This window comes from Triticum dicoccoides, chromosome 3B, assembly GCF_002162155.2.
Source record: "Triticum dicoccoides isolate Atlit2015 ecotype Zavitan chromosome 3B, WEW_v2.0, whole genome shotgun sequence".
NCBI lineage: Eukaryota > Viridiplantae > Streptophyta > Magnoliopsida > Poales > Poaceae > Triticum > Triticum dicoccoides.
In genome coordinates this window covers 689296878-689315815 of record NC_041385.1, presented here as the reverse complement: position 1 = coordinate 689315815, position 18938 = coordinate 689296878, and the positions used below count along the sequence as shown (strand labels likewise).

The 18938-nt window shown below is 42.2% G+C and overlaps 1 protein-coding gene across 3 annotated transcripts; it reads right to left on the bottom strand.

The window, feature by feature from the left end:
• Nucleotides 1-598: 598 nt before the first annotated feature.
• LOC119277871 lies at nucleotides 599-11610 on the bottom strand. Of its 3 annotated transcripts, XM_037559209.1 has the most exons (16): nucleotides 11035-11610; nucleotides 8362-8620; nucleotides 8187-8281; nucleotides 8054-8103; nucleotides 7581-7630; nucleotides 6139-7066; nucleotides 5532-6060; nucleotides 5263-5451; nucleotides 4746-5177; nucleotides 4508-4670; nucleotides 3763-3899; nucleotides 2449-3569; nucleotides 2274-2307; nucleotides 1678-1804; nucleotides 1459-1588; nucleotides 599-1156 (listed from the first exon to the last, which is right to left on the bottom strand). In XM_037559209.1, the coding sequence occupies exons 1-16, from the start codon at nucleotides 11156-11158 to the stop codon at nucleotides 1058-1060; spliced, it is 4467 nt and encodes a 1488-aa protein (XP_037415106.1). In that variant the 5' UTR covers nucleotides 11159-11610; the 3' UTR covers nucleotides 599-1057. The 3 variants fall into 3 exon arrangements, with proteins under 3 accessions (XP_037415106.1, XP_037415104.1, XP_037415105.1); XM_037559207.1 differs by having other exon boundaries at nucleotides 5532-7066; XM_037559208.1 differs by having other exon boundaries at nucleotides 5263-5418; nucleotides 5532-7066.
• Nucleotides 11611-18938: the final 7328 nt, after the last annotated feature.

The window sequence follows — 18938 nt, the reverse complement described above, 5'->3', positions numbered from 1 at the left end:
ACGGCGGCTTCCGTACACCAATGCCCGGTCACCAGACCACCAACCAGTGGGGGACACGAGGCACGGAAACGCTTCCAGAAATGCTCGAGCACAAAGTAGCGAACCGATAACATAGTTTCCGCAGCGACTTTGGCTGCGCCCCGTTCGTTTCCCTTGCTTTTTCTCTTGAGATGAGAGGATTTTTGTTGCTTTCTTCCGTCGTGCTTCCTGCTCCATCCATCCATCAGGAGGAACAATATCAGGCGGCATGGCACGTACTGTTGCCTGCATATCCTCCATCCCACCGATTTTGATCAATCAGTTGGCTCGTTTTTTATCATCATTCCTCTTGTTTTCTTCTCATTTTCGGCTTTCAGCGAGTGAGAGCGAGACACTTTTTCTGTCACCGTTTAGAAAAAGGGTGACGCTTCCTACAGTTCGCAGGCCGCTTTGCAATCCCTACCTCATCAAATGGAACGGCAGTACGGTTGCAAACTTATTCATTCATGGATCAATAATACATCATCATGTTCATACAGTTATAATTCAGAGCCCACCGAAAAACAACAAAATATGTTCAGAAAACAAACAGGCAGAAAGAAAGAACAAACAGAGAAAGTTCTTGCCAAATTGTATCAAGACAGTAAAATTCATCAGTACTGAAACTTGAGGAAAACTTCCAAATACAAGCAGTCCAACAGATCCAGATGCATACAGTTCCCAAGGACTGTTCAAGGAAACGACAGGCAGTCAATAACTTCTGAGCCAACGACACTACCACATTACACGACATATGAAACTTAACTTTACACGGGCTAATCATATATGTACACTGACATGGATGGATGGAGCACAACAACACAGCCCTACTACTTCAGCTCTGCTAGGCACAGATTAGTGCGGGGGGACACCATACTACTACGGAGGGGGATAAATTTAACAACAAACAACGAAAAACGGGGGGCAAGTCATGACGACGGCGATGAAGATGAAGGCAATCTGTATGTTGTTGACGTTGCTGTGACAGATATTGTAAGATGTATGTATATCATGCCACTTTTGCTAGGGCGGTCTCGGTCTAGAAATCTGTCTTCAGGAGCTTGGACACTGGCTTCACGTTTATTAAACCAAAGGGAATTGGTTGCTCCACTTGAATGTAGTCCTTCGTCGACAGGACCTGTCAATGGAGAGGAGAGCATGTGAGTACTGGCGGCCTGTGATGGGTGGTACGATCCCATGCGACACGGGGTTCAAACAACCACACTCGGCACAAGATCTAATTCAAAAGATGTTACAGACCGGGACGATTCAAACGCATGGTGCTGGCAGCATGTTCATGGAAGATGTTCAATGTAAAATGCTATGATAAATGGAGATGAAACTACGAAATGCGGCCTACTTGCCTCCACACACCCTTTTCTATAATGGGTAAAAGGCAAAATAAGGCACAAGGACCATGAAGCAAAATTGATGACGTACCAAGGTCTCGAAGAACATCCTTGAGGCTTCTTTCCTAGACTTTCCATTTACCAGATGATCAATGACAACATTCTTTCTCCCCCGACCAGACTCTTCATCGAATAGAGTCTTGAGATATCTTGCAACACCCCTGCATATATAAATAGCAACACACGGTGAAAAAAACTGGGAAAGGTCTGAACGCAAGTCTGAAGGAATTAAAATCAAGTCCATCCGTACTTGGTACGAGAAGACCAGCCACTAAGTGCATCATGAGACTGGAATTCGTCAGGATTTGGCTCATCATCATCATCATCAAGATCAATTGCCTCATCAAAGTCCCCATCATCATCATAGGGTAGAAAATCTGAAACGATATACAGTAAGAACTATGTTAAAAGCTTAATAAATCTCTCGCAGCATAAGACCGACATTGTAAGCACATGATTGGGAAGAACTTCATGACATAGTAAGCACATGAACTTCATGTACTATAATACTCCCTCCGTTCCCAAATATTTGTCTTTCCAGACATTTCAAATGGACTACAAGTCTACAACATACGGATGTATGTAGACATATTTTAAAGTGTAGATTCACTCATTTTGCTTCATATGTAGTCACTTGTTGAAATCTCTAGAAAGACAAATATTTAGGAACGGAGGAAGTATTAGTTAATAAAATGGATCTGGGCATCCTCGTCCGCAACATTTGTGAATCCGGTGACACAGGAGAAAAGGTGTCATGAAAATACATGGGATATGCTTTTTCTGATACAGCCATAATGAATCCACTAGGGTACAAATTCATGGTTCTTATCTGGACAGAAGAATTACCTGTGTCGACACCATGAATTGCACTTCCAAAATCCTGTAATTTAAACCAAATACCAATTACGATCTGGCTTTAATGACTATGAAATAAAACAGTGCATGTAGTTGCATTGCAGGATGTGCCAGAAGCAGCATTCCGTAAGTGTGTATAATAGTACAAACTTCTAGGTGGACTTACACTGCATTCCTTCAGTGCAAAGTCATGCCCAGTGTTGTCCATGTCCGTGAAGTCATGCTCCGTGTTGTTCATGTCCGTGAAGGATCCTGCATTGTTTCCTTGAAAGCCAGAATTTTCTCCCATGGCCGACACAGCATTCTCATCCTCTGTTGGTTGAGGAAAACCAGAGGCATGTTCAGTGAATTCTAGTCCAGTAATCTCAGAGGTGGGCATCTCCTTATCCTCAAAAGTATTAATATCACTGCGAACAATGTCACTCAATTCCCCTTCCCGGTAGTCTTGCGCACAAGCTGGACCAGAACTATGCAAAGCAACGTCTGGAGCATCTGTTATAGTAGCAGAATCATGGGTTATGTCATCTTGTACAAAGAGAGGTGTATCAGCATTTGTATTCCTCTGCATATCTGCTGAAGCATCTTGATGGCAATCCTTATCCAGTGTATCAACATGAGCAGTAATGTTTGCAGCAGCATTTGTTTCGTCAACAAGTGGGATTTCTTTCCCGGCACCAAACTCAGTTACTTTTTCAATGTTGTTATCACGTTCATCAGATGGCATTTGCAAACCAAATGAAGCTGTAGCGTCAACTGTATCAGTTGCTTCTTGTGGTGTAGCATCTAATTGAGCACCATCTGGTAGTCCCATATGAAGTTGGTGATCAAGAGCTGCACTGTCATTTGCACCAGAGATGCCAGCGTTGTGAGCTCCATCTGGTAGTCCCAGATCAAGAGCTGCACTGTCATTTGCACCAGAGATACCAACGTTGTGAGCTCCATCTGGTAGTCCCATGTTTAGTTGGTGATCATGAGCTGCAGTGTCATTTGCACCAGAGATGCCAACGTTGTGAGCTCCATCTGGTAGTCCCATATTCAGTTGGTCATGAGGAGCTGCACTGTCCTTTGCACCAGAGATGTCAACGTTGTTGGTATCTGGTAGCACCATATGAAGTTGGTGATCAAGAGCTGCACTTTCCTCTGCACCAGAGATGCCAACATTGCTGTTATCTGCTGGGATAGTTTCAGACATGTCTACTTGTCGTTGATGTTCCCTGTTATGTACGGTGAATTGAGAAACAGACTCATAGGTTCGATAGTGTAAATCGTTCAGGTCCTTGTGCATACCTAATTGGGAAGCAAAACATCCATGAGTAAAGAGTGGAAACATGGAATTAACACCAGTTACACACAACCACTAAATACTATAGAATAATACTAAGATGGTAAGAGTAATAGACCAATTAACTTCTGCTTAATTTGCTTCCTCTGGGGCGACGAGAGAGGATACAGAAAATTGAAAACAATTTAGAGAACTTACAGGAAAATATAGGCTCGCGGAATATATCATCTTCAAGTGAACCTTTCTCGATCATCCATATTTCAGTACGGGTGCATGGAGCCTTTCTACGGATGCGCCTTATATCCTCAGTACTAATCAACTGCTGTCGTATAATACTGGAGAAGGGAAGAATCAATAAGTGAGCTAACAGTAGAACATTACTTGGACGAAATGGTTTGTACTATTCAGTGATTGTATATTCTATGAGTGTATTACAGTGGAATTGTACGCTGAATAATGACAGTCTGATAAAGAAAGGTAGCAATAGCACACTTGTGAAGGTGCAATAGCTTGGCAAGAACATTTCTTACAGGACTTGCAAACTCAAAAGCATGCCATAATTCCTCCACTGCTCACCCAATGACAAGAATGTCATAATAAGAAAACCTTAACGAAAAGTGCAGCATGTTTTCTTTAGGAGAAAGAAACAAAAATTATACAAAGAATTTCTTGAAATGGTAAGAGGTATAAGAATTAACAGGTATATCGCACCGAGGGGAATGATTAATGTTTTACTAGCAATGGTCTTTGTTTCTACTACAGCTGATTAAGACAAGAATTAAGTTAAGGAACCAAGGATCCAAGGAAAGATCATCGTATTCATTTTGGACCAGGAAGGAAGTGACGGTAACAAAACAAGGACACAACAATAGGTTTTGAAAGGATAGTCACACAGTTTCCACAAACAAGTTCATTAGAGGCAGGCAATGAAGCATATACGTACTCAGCATGTATAACCATGGCATCATCCATTTTCACTCTTCTCTTGGGTGTCCTGGTCTTGGGTGTCAATGCGGTCTTCGGTGTCAACCTTTGGCGTTTTGAAGTTGATGCATTAGGTGGTAATGGTGTTGAATCAAGCACCAATCCAGGGGTTCTTCTACCAACTAATACAAAAGGATGTAATTAGACAACACAGGAAGATGATGCAACAAAAATTCTGTGGATTAAATTATCCATACCTAAAATGGATGCCAGTATATCATCATCGTTAGGAATAGCATCGGTGGTTCTTTGACCATGTGGTCTGCTGGACAAATTTTCAGTAGTCCTACTCTCTGGAGCTGGCATGCTATCCTCCAAGTGACGTTTTCTGCTACTAAGGCTACCTATTTTGTTACTTCCATCAGATTCAGTGATTCCTTTCTCTGCAGTTAACTGCCCCAGATCATTTGTCTGGTGGAATCCAATATATGGAGCTGAGAGCATTCTCTCGCGTTCTGGGAAATGTGAGTTGAACATGTCATTTGGTCTATCATTATATGACATGTATTGCGGTGTTGTTCCAGTGTTCTGTTGGAAAGCTGCAGTTGATATATTACTGTGTGTCATTCCTGGTGGCATTTCTTGTAAGTTATGTCCGAGAAACACATTAGGAGCATGCAGATTATACCCTGCCAAAAAACATATTAAAGGATCAGATGGCCACAAAAATTCCGACTTTGAAAAGACAAAATAATACAATAAAGTCAACTCTACCTTGCACATTTACTGATCCCTCATTAAAATGTGTTGGATGCCCTGTCACGTGTGGCTCGGTAGGACCACTAGGCCTACCCCAACTTGCTTGGGACAAGAAGCTTTGTTGTTGTTGCCCTGTCACCCATGGCTCGGTAGAACCACTAGGGTATGGCTCTACAGATACATTAGAAGTAAGAAAATTATACCCTGCCAAAAACATGGTAAAATATCAGATGGCCACAAGAATTCTGACACTTCGAAAAGAAAAACAATAAAGTCAACTTTACCTTGCATGTTGTTTACTGACCCCTCATTGAAATGTGTTGGATTCCCTGTCATGTATGTTTCGGTAGAACCATTAGCGCGTGGCTCTGAAGTATTCTGAACAAATGGCACACTTCCCATGGTTGCTTTAAAAGGCAGTGTTTGACCTGATACAGCTATATCCTCAGTATTTACCACCAATTTATCAACAGTAGCCACCAGGTTTGATGTTTGTGGTTCTGGTGGCATATCCACAGTTGCAGAGTGTTGCCTCAGAAAATCCATCTCCCGTACAGCACGAGAAGACTCAACTTGCACAGGCTCAGACAATCTAAATTCAGCCATCTGAGAACCAACAGCGTCATTAGCATGTGCTGCACCTGGATGGAGAAAATCTGAGGGTGGAACAGCAAAATTATGCTGTACAGCACCAGAAGACTCAACTTGCACAGGATTAGCCAATCTAAATTCAGTCATCTCAGGACCAACAGTATCATTAGCATGTGCTGCACCTGGATGGAAAAAACCTGAGGGTGGAGCAGCAAAATTCTCCTGTACAGCACCAACAGCATCATTAGCATTAGCTGTAGCTGAATGGAGAAAATCTGAGGGTGCACCGGAAGACTCAACTTGCACAGGATTAGTCAATCTATATGCAGACATCTCAGCGCCAACAGCATCATTAGCATTTACTGCAGCTGAATGGAGAAAATCCAAGGGTGGAGCTACAGCACCAGAAGACTCAACTTGCACAGGCTTAGCCAATCCAAATTCAGCAAACTCAGCACTAACAGCATCATTAGCATTTGCTGCAGCTGAATGGAAAAGATCTGAGGATGGAGCGGCAAGATTCTCCTGTGCTGCATCGGAAGACTCAACTTGCACAGGCTTAACCAAGCTAAACTCAGCAATCTCAGCACCAACAGCATCATTAGCATTAGCTGTAGCTGAATGGAGAAAATCTGAGGATGGAGCGGCAGGATTCTCCTGTGCGGCACCAGAAGACTCAACTTGCACAGGCTTAGCCAATCCAAATTCAGCCATCCCAGCATCATTAGCATTTGCTGCAGCTGAATGGAGAAAATCTGAGGGCGGAGCAGCAAAATTGTCGATCTTTGCAGTTTCCTCGTTGCTTGATGGTGAAGCTTTCCGCTGCGGACTCAGAACAGGACTTTCATGCACTCTGGAAGGAACTGTTTCTTCCATTAAGCCAGGTGTAGCCGGGGCTTGAGCGCTTACAAACTCAGGAGAGGCAGGAGAGGCAGGAGATGCAGGATCATCACAAGGGAAGGGACTAGGCTGGTAGTATGAAGAAGATGGCCCCGCGTCACCTTCATTGTGGAAAAGCATATCATTCAAATCAGGGGTACGCAAATTGTAACCAGTCCAGTTAGGAATATTGTTTCTTAAATCATCTGCATTCGATTGATTTTGCTTGCTGGAACTAGAAGGTTCATCATCCATTTTGTTATATGCTTCAGCCTCTTCATCTTTACTTGGGTTATCGTCAACATCCATATCAGTAGGATGAAGTGATGATTGACCTTGAATGAGGATACTGGAGAGACAAAAAGAACACAAGGAATGTCAATGTAGCAAAATAAGAGCAAAAAGGCAAGATGCAAGGCATTGCCACTTCAAAAATGCCTAGGTAACTAAGTAGTGAAAAATGTTTTCATGGTATGCATGACAAATCAATGAAAACTGCAACTCAGCGTGCACACAGTTACACCCTCCATCCCATAATATAAGATGTTATTACAACCAGTACATTAGTTGTAATAACATCTTATATTATGAGACAGAGGGAGTAACATATATGGAAGGACATCTGGACATATGGAGGGAGTAACTGATCTTATAGTAGGCTTACAATATAAAGTTTGACACTGAAATCAAAGTAAACACTAAACAGCCTGGAGAAACGTAAAATCATTCTTGGAAACTACGAAAGTGAACCCCTTTAATGAGAGCCCAAATACAGGCCATGCAACCGGGCAATATAACAGATTCCAAGAGAAGTCAATGGACCAATGGGATTAGTGTTCAAAAGACAAAAGATGCGAATTTACCCATCACCAGATTCGAGTTGAATTGGATCATCCTTCGCCAGCAATAATTCCTGGGGATAAAAAAGGTCAGCATTTGAAAGAGAGTTTAATTAAGTCAGTCACATGATGTAAAGAAGACACAGAACTTTACAATCTTTGACTTGCATAAGCGACCTTAATTTCAATGAATTGGCACATTTATTATGTAAGTAACGGAAAATAAGCCAATATAAATGCCCTTTTCAAAAGAATTAGCAGATTAATTATGTAAGGAACCAAAAATAATCCAATACAGCTGGAAGACAAGTGCATATAATTTCAATAACAAATCAATGCATGGCACACTCAGAACCATTGACCAACTCTCCAATGTCATCCTCCAAATGATCCTATAAAAATCTTAAGCCTTAACAGCAGGCAGACTATAAGGTGCAATGTGCACCACAAATGTTTGCAGCACACACATGGAAAAAGGTTCATTAAGTTAAGATTACCTCCTCCAAATCGAAACCCATATGTGAAGAACTGCCATCACCAAATCTTTCTGCACATTCAGATATGCTTAAATTATTAACAGATAAGTTCATAATTTGAAAAGTAAAAGATGTGAACACAGAAAGGACCAACCATCTAAACCAAATTCAGATGTTGAATATCCTGTTCTCTCTGGGTTGTCTTGCAGGGTAATCTGTTCTTTTGAGCTTACATGATGATCAATGTCCCTGGAGCATGGTGGGAAGTCTTTAGACAACTAAAGAGCATATTTTAAACAAACCTAAATCACCAAGAGTAGTGACCTTACCCCTGAAACTCAGCCTCCGGTAACTCAAAATCATCAAGATGGAATGTCTCAGGGAGTGTTATAGAATGATATGGAGCAGTTGATTCTTCAGGGGGGAGATCAACAGCCGCAGACCTAAATGCTTGTTTTATCTTGAGCAAGGCTTCACTGCAATCATGAAATAAGTAGTTGACCTTCCGAGAATAGATTCTGACCACGCCTACCATAAGATGGCTGGACAACCGCAGCGCAATTGGAACCTCAGGGAATATAATTGAATCTGCGCGAATATTCATAATTAGCACTCAGCTAAAAAAAAGAGAACATGGCACAGAGAAATGAGAAATATCAGGACAAAACAGCATTTCTATTGAAAAGTATATCAATTGCCCATAGGATTGTTTCAGAGATGTGTGATGGGTTGCCCTGTCCAACTGACTCATAGTACAGTAACAAACTTACAACATTCTCTAGTTCCTTCAAAGTAAGTATGCGCCAGTCATAAATAGCTGGTTTTTTACTTTGTGAGATAAAACCTTCCTGTGATTACCCACCAAATTGTTGATTAACTAGAAATATTAAAGCCGTGTGAGAGATCATTGTTTCCATATACTGGAAACTCGAGATAAATCTTCTCACTGATTAACTTTCTAAGCTGATGCTCTTACTCAGGTGATGCTTTACCCGTGATTTGTGATTACCTGTGCCATCTGTTCATGAATAAGTTTGATTACATGCGTCAAGGACACAGTTTATGGAGTGCGATGGGCGATCAAAATGATAAGAGCCTACAGCAAATAATGCCAGAAAAGTAGCATTGGCATGAGACCAAAAGCGTCCTACCTGACACTCGGCCGTTTGACTCATGACATAGTAGACTACTTCCGGCAAGGCGTCAACAAAAGATAAACTATCCACACATAGATTCCTTTTTCCATTAGAGAAAATTACACCCACCATTTTTTTGCCATAATGATAATCGTTAACAGGGAATTCCATAATGATAACTGGCAACAGGCAATACCCCTGGGCACAAAAATGTATGTGCATGCCAAAAACCAGACAACAACAATTCTGTAGAAATCTTCTACGTTAAAAAAAGAAAAGTAGACATGATTTCTTGTTAGAAATTCTACGGCTTCATTTCCGCTTGTAAAACATGTAATTATGCTATGCCTGTGATGGCACAATAAAAAATGTTACAGGGAATTGGAATAATATTTCTATTGGTCTTGCTTACCTCAAAATGACATCATTATAAACCTAGCCTAGTACTACCTGAAAGTAGCAGGAAAATAACCATATACATCTCTCAGGTTTGCTGCGCAGCGCACAACTAGATGAAGCTTTCTTGGGTTAACTTTGAAGCCTTATTTGTCTCACTCCAAGGTTTCTCGTCACAAAGTGCTACACTTACATATCGTGAAGACACAGCCCAATCATCACTCAAAACTCCAATAATAATAGGCTTGTGGATTACTACCGCAAATACACTCACAGATCACTTGAAAGTTAAAAAAGTTTACGGCTTTCAAGCAATAAATAACTCAATAGGCATAGCAATACACATGCTGGTCAGTTCCTTTACTTCCTATTTGCAGGCTTTATTTCAAAAGTGCGTCAATAGCTAATGTGCACATTTACTAGAAGTCTACCCTCTCGCTTTATACTTCATTTTAGTAGTACATGTACAACAAAGAATCAAATTATCTGTATCAAGAAAACTAAAACAAATAGCCATTTGTGAAGGTTAATTTGAAACAGCCGATGTTAAAGAAAACTCTCATATGTGTACTTCTCAAACATGGTCGGCACGTGGGGGTTCTGAAATGTTGCTATTCATCGCATGCACAATGCATAAATACACTTCCCGGAAACAGATACAACAAAACACGAAAAACTAGTCAAGGAGTAGTATGGCTAGAAAGGTGAACTATTATCCTTAGGCTATAGCCCGTAGACAAGTACACATGAGACACGAGGCATCAGGAAGCTGCTAACATTCTCGGACTATAAGCTTTACGTAACCACTATGATAGACTTTACAAGTCCACCAGTACCTAGTTCTCGAAACAAAGCCCACAGATAGCCGTGGATACAAAAATCTTAGACCTTTGCGACTCTTGGTGACCCAACGGCTAGTGAGGATCAAGGTGACATCTCCTTTCACTCCTAGTGAGCAATGAACCACAATAGGAAAGCTCTAAAAGCATGGCTCTTTTCAAGATCCCATCGAGACTATATAGAAATGCACCTGGACCGTTAACATTACTACTTAACTAACAACTCAAATGTGTTCAAAACTTCTACATAGTACTCAGGCAGTAGCAAGGAGATAAATACCATGTACTAGTACAATACCAGTAATCCAGCAGTCGAGCATATACAAAAAAAAACAGCTTGTTGGCATGCTCAGCAACTAATCAGACGTCCGCTGGCGACGACTGGGAGCTGGTTAGGCTAGCAGACGGCAAAAAGGTAACATCTTTACTAATCCACTAGCAATAACTAAGCAATAACTAGGCAATAAGCATACATCAACGCCATAAACACGCCAAATATGGCAAATTTTAAGTGTTGACAGATACAGCAGCAATGAAATGAGCGTTAGCAAAAGGAGCATATTTTTCTGCCACTCTGCCTGGCAGCCAGGGCAGATCCGAGAGAGCTTGTGAGGCAGCGGAAACCACCCACCTACGGAGACGCCGATGTCCGTGTCCGTGACCTGGTTCTTGCGCAACTTACGCTCCAAGTGCGCGGCGATCCATATGGTCCCGAGCGGGCCCTTCTTGGCCAAGATGAACTGGGAGTAGAACATCTCCGGCTCCCCTCCGCAGCACTCAGACGGAACGGAGCACGAAACCCTAGCCTAGCCTAGCCTGAGCTCAGCTCAGCTCACCTCAGCTCCCCGACGGACGGGGAAGAGCAAGCAAGCTCCGGCGTTCACGACATCCCCCCTGCCGCCGGAAATCCAGGCCCTAGGGAGAGTGAACCCGCAGCTCGCCGCGGCCGGACGCTCCCCTCCGGCTCCAATCGCCCGGAACCGCGAGCTCCGGGAGGGCGGAATGCGAAATGGAAACCCTAATCTGGCGGTGGGGAGCTGGCGTACGGGCGGTTAACCCTAGAATTGGGCGGAGCTGGGGGGCGGGGCGCGCGGGAGGAGGTGGGGATCTGGGGATTCGGCGGGGGCGCGGGCGATTGAGGCGAGCGATTTGGGAAAATTTGGAATCTTTGGGGGAGCGGAGCGGGGAGTTGAACTTGACAGTGTGTGGGCGAGCGACCTGCTGTGAGGGGGGAGAAAGCTCGACGAAGCAAAAGTGCTACACGCTTCGCCGCCGCACCCCCTAGGAGTTTATAAATTACCATTTGGCCTCTCGCGCTGCTTGCCTCGGGGGCGTTTCTGTTCGTTGTGGGATAAGCTAGGGGGCGTGGTGTAAAACATGCGAGTTGGTAATAAATGCGCGGTTGCCGGGGCAAGAAACCCGCGCGAGAATATCGTGCGGTCGTGCCGCCGCCGTCGGATCCGGCGACACGGGGTATCCTGTCCGTACGACCGTGTCGTGGGAGGGTCGTATCGTATCGGGACAGCGGCACGCACGTCTCGCGCCGTGCAATGGAAGCTACTACTGCTTCAGGCAGGCCGGTTCAGGCGCCTGTTTTCGGCTAACTGGTTCGTGCCAGCCACGTAGTCCCTCCGGCCCGGTACAGAGGCCCGATATGGAAATGCGAGTGGTCAAGACAAAGGCGTGAATCTTGCAGGAATGTTCGGATGAGTTTTCGGCCAGGAGGCCAGAAATAGAAACCCAATGTGAAGTAATTGAGACGGGGCAAGTGAATTTTGAACAATTGTTTGGATTTATTTCCTTCCCAGATGCCAGATATACTAGAAGTGCAGGTAATTAAGAAGAGTGATTTTCACTCGTCTTGATGGCGGTTGCGATGGTGGAAAAATCTCTCCCTCGCTCCGCAGAAAAGGCTTCTCGTCCCGCTTCTTAAATGCATCGCTCGCCTTTCTCGGTCTAATCTTACGTCCGCGTGCCTAGCGGAGTCCCTTGGTGAATCAGGACGAGCCAGCGCTTTAGGTGTAGTTTGTTTGGTTGCTTGTGTTTGTGCTTAGAGGTGAGAAGATGCAAAGCACAACTCTTTAGTTGTGTGCAGGATTTGGTCTGCTCACCCCTTTCAAATGTGATGGACTTAGCACTCATTCGACAGCACATAACACGCTACGATCAATAGCAGCAAAAAAAACAGCAAGAACACAGCAAAACAGATGTTCCAACTTAAAAGTTCAGACCTAGACTACTTCAGTTCAAACTTGAGAGGTACATGGCCTGAGTGATGTCGCCGGCACAGTTGTGCTTCGAGCACCGGACCCTACAGATGTTCGAGGTGTTGGTGTTGAAGATCTACACCTTCAGCCCCAACCCGGAGAGTCTGAAGACTAGGAGGTTGGTGGGGACGATCTTGTGTCGGCGGCAGAAGTACTCCCAGCCACGCCCGAGCACCATGTGCCCCTTGAACATCTGCACCTGGACCCAGAACTCGCACCACTTGTTGGCGGAGAGGCTGACGACGCGGGGAGGGTCAAGGACCAGCCATTGCTTCATCACCGGCGTGAAGGCAAACGGGATGACGAGCATGGCGATGTCCTCCTGGTCATGAATCTGCACATACAACCTGATAGGTTCCCGTGCACCCTCCTCGTGGTCGGTCCTTAGCCTCCTGCCAATACCAAGCGGCATGCTCATGTAGTCCACCCTACCAGGAAGCACCACCCTCTTTAGCCACCGGTTTGTGGGGATGAGATCCTCCGCACCCTCTGCGTCGGCGACGACCTGCACTCCTCTGCCGGCTTTGTCCCACTTCGTCTTGATTATCTTACCAGCAAGGTGGACAACAGTTAGCAACAATGAAAGATGATCATTGGTAGTGTAAATGTCAATGATCAGAGCTAGCAATCATTAGTGCACATTGATCAAAGTTGACACTGATCAGTGCTAACAGTGTTCAGTGCTAGCAATGATCGATGCTAACACTGATCAAAGTTAATAATGATCAGAGTTAACACTGATCAATGCTAATAGTGATCAATGCTAACATTGATCAAAGCTAACAATGATCAGGGCAAGCAATGATGAGAGCAAGCAATGGTCGTTGCTATCATATCATTCCAAATGCACATGAACGTGCATTGTCCTACTCTGATCATGTATGTCATACTACTATTTTTGGCATTCAGGTATGTCCTACTACCATGCACACGCAATGTCCTATGTTGATCATGCATTCACATAGCCTAACAACAGCAAGAACAACATCCAACACACATGCATAGTGATGCGTCCATTTTGCATCATGCTTTTATATTGATAGTTATTGCATTATGGGCTGTTATTACACGTTATATCACAATACTTATGCATTTTCTCTCTTATTTTATAAGGTTTACATGAAGAGCGAGAATGTCAGCAGCTGGAATTCTGGACTGGAAAAGGAACAAATATTAGAGACCTATTCTGCACAACTCCAAAAGTCCTGAAACTTCACGGAGAATATTTTTAGAAAATATAAAAAATATTGGGCGAAGAAAGCATCAGAGGGGGGCCACCTGCCATCCACAATGATGGGGGGTGCGCCCTACCCCCCTAGGCGCGCCCAGAGGTCTTGTGGGCCCCCTGGCAGGCCCCGACGCCCATCTTCTGCTATATGGTGTGTTTTGACCTGAGAAAAATAAGAAGAAAGCTTTCGGGATGAAGCGGCGCCGTCTCGAGGCAGAACTTGGGCAGAACCAATCTAGGGCTCCGGCGGAGCTGTTCTGTCGGGGAAACATCCCTCTGGGAGGGGGAAATCATTGCCATCGTCATCACCATCGATCCTCTCATCAAGAGGGGGTCAATCTCCATCAACATCTTCACCAGCACCATCTCCTCTTCAAACCCTAGTTCATCTCTTGTATCCGATCTTTGTTTCAAAACCTCAGATTGGTACCTGTGGGTTGCTAGTAGTGTTGATTACTCCTTGTAGTTGATGCTAGTTGGTTTATTCGATGGAAGATCATATGTTTAGATCCTTAATGACAATTAATACTGCTCTAATTATGAACATGAATATGCTTTGTGAGTAGTTACGTTTGTTCTAAAGGACATGGGAGAAGTCTTGTTATAAGTAATCATGTGAATTTGGTATTCGTTCGATATTTTGATGAGATGTATGTTGTCTTTCCTCTAGTGGTGTTATGTGAACATCGACTACATGACACTTAACCATGAGTTGGGCCTAGGGGAAGGCATTGGGAAGTAATAAGTAGATGATGGGTTGCTAGAGTGACAGAAGCTTAAACCTAGTTTATGAGTTGCTTCGTAAGGGGCTGATTTGGATCCATATGTTTCATGCTATGGTCAGGTTTACCTTAATTCTTCTTTCATAGTTGCGGATGCTTGCGAGAGGGGTTAATCATAAGTGGGAGACTTGTCCAAGGAAGGGCAGCACCCAAGCACCGGTCCACCCACATATCAAATTATCAAAGTAACGAACGCGAATCACATGAGCATGATGGAAACCATCTTGACGTTAATTCCCATGTGTCCTTGGGAGCGCTTTGCTTTATATAAGAGTTCGCCCAGGCTTGTCCTTTGCTACAAAAAGGATTGGGCCACCTTGCTGCAACTTAGTTACTTTTGTTACTTGTTACCCGTTACAAATATCTTATCACAAAGCTATCTATCACCGATAATTTCAGTGCTTGCAGAGAATACCTTGCTGAAAACCGCTTGTCATTTCCTTCTGCTCCTCGTTGCGTTCGACACTCTTACTTATCAAAAGGACCATGATAGATCCCATATACTTGTGGGTCATCAAGACTCTTTTCTGGCGCCGTTTCCGAGGAGTGAAGCGCCTTTGGTAAGTGGAATTTGGTAAGGAAACATTTATATAGTGTGCTGAAATTTACTGTCACCTGTTACTATGGAAAATAATCCTTTGAGGGGCTTGTTAGGGGTATCTTCACCTTGACCAGAAGAGCAAAGAGTTGCTCCTCAACCTACTGAACCTACTGAAAATATTTATTATGATATTCCTTCGGATATGATAGAGAAACTGCTAGCTCATCCTTATGCAGGAGATGGAACATTACATCCTCATATGCATCTAATCTATGTGGATGAAGTTTGTGGATTATTTAAGCTTGCAGGCTTGCCCGAGGATGAAGTCAAGAAGAAGGTCTTTCCTTTATCTTTGAAGGGAAAGGCATTGACATGGTATAGGCTATGTGATGATATTGGACCATGGAACTACAACCGATTGAAATTGGAATTTCATCACAAGTTTTATCCTATGCATTTGGTTCATCGTGATCGGAATTATATATATAATTTTTGGCCTCATGAAGGAGAAAGTATCGCTCAAGCTTGGGGAGGCTTAAGTCAATGTTATATTCATGCCCCAATCATGAGCTCTCAAGAGAAATTATTATTCAAAAGTTTTATGCTCGGCTTTCTCATATTGATCGATCCATGCTCGGTACTTCTTGTATTGATTCTTATATGAAGAAGGATATTGAATTCAGATGGGACTTACTGGAAAGAATTAAACGCAACTCTAAAGATTGGGAACTCGAGAAGGTAAGGAGTCGGGTATAAACCTTAAGTTTGATTGCGTTAAATCTTTTATGGATACTAATGCCTTTCGTGATTTTAGCACTAAATATGGACTTGACTCTGAGATAGTAGCTTCTTCTGTGAATCATTTGCTACTCATGTTGATCTCCCTAAGGAGAAGTGGTTTAAATATCATCCTCCCATTGAAGTTAAAGTAGTAGAACCTATTAAAGTTGTAGAAGAAACTATTACTTATAGTGTTTATCCTATTGTTCCTACTACTTATATTGAGAAACCACCTTTTCTTGTTAGAATAAAGGATCATGCTAAAGCTTCAACTGTGGTTCATAAGAGTTATACTAGAACACCTACACCCCCTGAGCAAATTAAAGTTGAACCTAGTATTGCTATGGTTAAAGATCTCTTGGTTGATAATGTTGATGGGCATGCTATTTATTTCTGTGATGAAGCTTCTAAAATTGCTAAACCCGATACTAAAGATCAACATGGACTTGTTGTTGGCATGCTTGTTGTTTCTGTTAAAATAGGAGATCATTGCTATCATGGCTTATGTGATATGGGTGCTAATGTGAGTGCAATTCCTTTTACCTTATATCAAGAAAGTATGAATGACATTCCACCCACTGAGATAGAAGATATTGATGTTACTATTAAGCTTGCTAATAGAGATACTATATCACCAATTGTGATTGTTAGAGATGTTGAAGTCTTGTGTGGGAAAATTAAACACCCTACTAATTTTCTTGTTCTTGGTTCCCCGCAAGATGATTTTTGGCCCATTATATTTGGTAGACCTTTCTTGAATACTATTAATGCTAGGATAGACTGCGAGAAAGGTATTGTTGCTATTGGCTTAGGGGATATGTCTCATGATTTTAATTTCTCTAAATTTCATAGACAACCCCATGATAAAGAATTGCCTAATAAGGATGAAATTATTGGTCTTGCTTCTATTGTCGTGCCTCCTGCCGATCCTTTAGAACAATACTTGCTAGACCATGAAAATGATATGTTTATGAATGAAAGAAGGGAAATAGATGAAATATTCTTTAATCAAGGACATATTTTGAAACACAATTTGCCTGTTGAAATCCTTGGGGATCCTCCTCCACCCAAGGGTGATCCCATGTTTAAGCTTAAACAATTACCTGATACTCTTAAATATGTGTATCTTGATGAAAAGAAGATATATCCTGTTATTATTAGTGCTAACCTTTTAGAGCATGAAGAAAATAAATTATTGAAAACTTTGAAGAAGAACCATGTCGCTATTAGATATACTCTTGATGATCTTAAGGGCATTTGTCCCACCCTATGTCAGCACAAAATTAATTTGAACCTGATGCCAAACCAGTTGTTGATCATCAATGATGGTTAAATCCTAAGATGAAAGAAGTGGTAAGAAATGAAATACTAAAGCTTCCGGAGGCAGGTATAATCTATCATATTGCTTATAGTAAGTGGATAAGTCCCGTTCATTGTGTCCCTAATAAGGGAGGTATTACTGTTGTTCCTAGTGATAAGAATGAATTGATTCCACAAAGAATTGTTACAAGTTACAAGATGGTAATTGATTTTCGCAAATTAAATAAAGCTACTAGAAAAGATCATTACCCTCTACCTTTTATTGATCAAATGCTAGAAAGACTATCCAAACATACACATTTTTGCTTTCTATACTGTTATTCTGGTTTCTCTCAAATACCTATGTGAAAAGATGATCAGAAAAAGACCACTTTTACTTGCCCTTTTGGTACCCTTGCTTATAGACGTATGCCTTTTGGTTTATGCAATGCACCTGCTACCTTTCAAAGATGTATGACTGCTATATTCTCTAACTTTTCTAAAAAGATTGTTGAGGTTTTCATGGATGATTTCTCCATTTATGGAACTTCTTTTGATGATTGCTTAACCAACCTTGACCGAGTTTTGCAGAGATGTGAAGAAACTAATCTTGTCTTGAATTGGGAGAAGTGCCACTTTATGGTTAATCAAAGTATTGTCTTGGGGCATAAAATTTCTGAAAGAGGTATTGAAGTTGATAAATCTAAAGTAGATGTTATTGAAAAGATGTCGTGTCCTAAAAATATCAAAGGTATAAGAAGTTTCCTTGGTCATGCTGGTTTCTATAGGAGGTTTATTAAAGACTTCTCTAAAATTTCTAGGCCCCTCACTAATCTCTTGCAAAAAGATGTTCATTTTGTTTTTGTTCATGATTGTGTAGAAGCATTTGAAATACTTAAGAAGGCCTTGATTTTTGCACCTATTGTTCAGCCGCCTGATTGGAATTTACCCTTTGAAATTATGTGTGATGCTAGTGATTATGTTGTTGGTGTTGTTCTGGGACAAAGAGTTGATAAGAAATTGAATGTTATTCATTATGTTAGTAAAACTCTAGACAGTGCCCAGAGAAATTATGCTACTACTGAAAAAGAATTTTTAGCAGTTGTTTTTGCTTGTGATAAGTTCAGATCTTATATTGTTGATTCCAAAGTAGCTATTCACACTGATCACGCTGCTATTAAATATCTTGTGGAAAAGAAAGATGCTAAACCTAGACTTATTAGATGGGTTCTCCTGTTACAAGAATTTGATTTGCATATCATTGATAGAAAGGGAGTTGAGAACCCCGTTGCAGACAACTTGTCTAGGTTAGAAAATGTTCTTGATGATAGCTTTCCTGATGAACAATTAGCTGTCATAAATGCTTCTCAGAATACTTCATGGTATGCTGATTATGCTAATTACATTGTTGCTAAATGTATACCACCTAGTTTCACATACCATGAAAAGAAGAAGTTTTTCTATAATTTAATACATTACTTTTGGGATGACCCACACCTTTATAAAGGAGTAGATGGTGTTATTAGACGTTTTGTACCCGAGCATGAACAGGAACAGATCCTACACAAGTGTCACTCCGAGGCTTACGGAGGACACCACACCGGAGATAGAACTGCACGCAAGGTATTGCAATCCGGT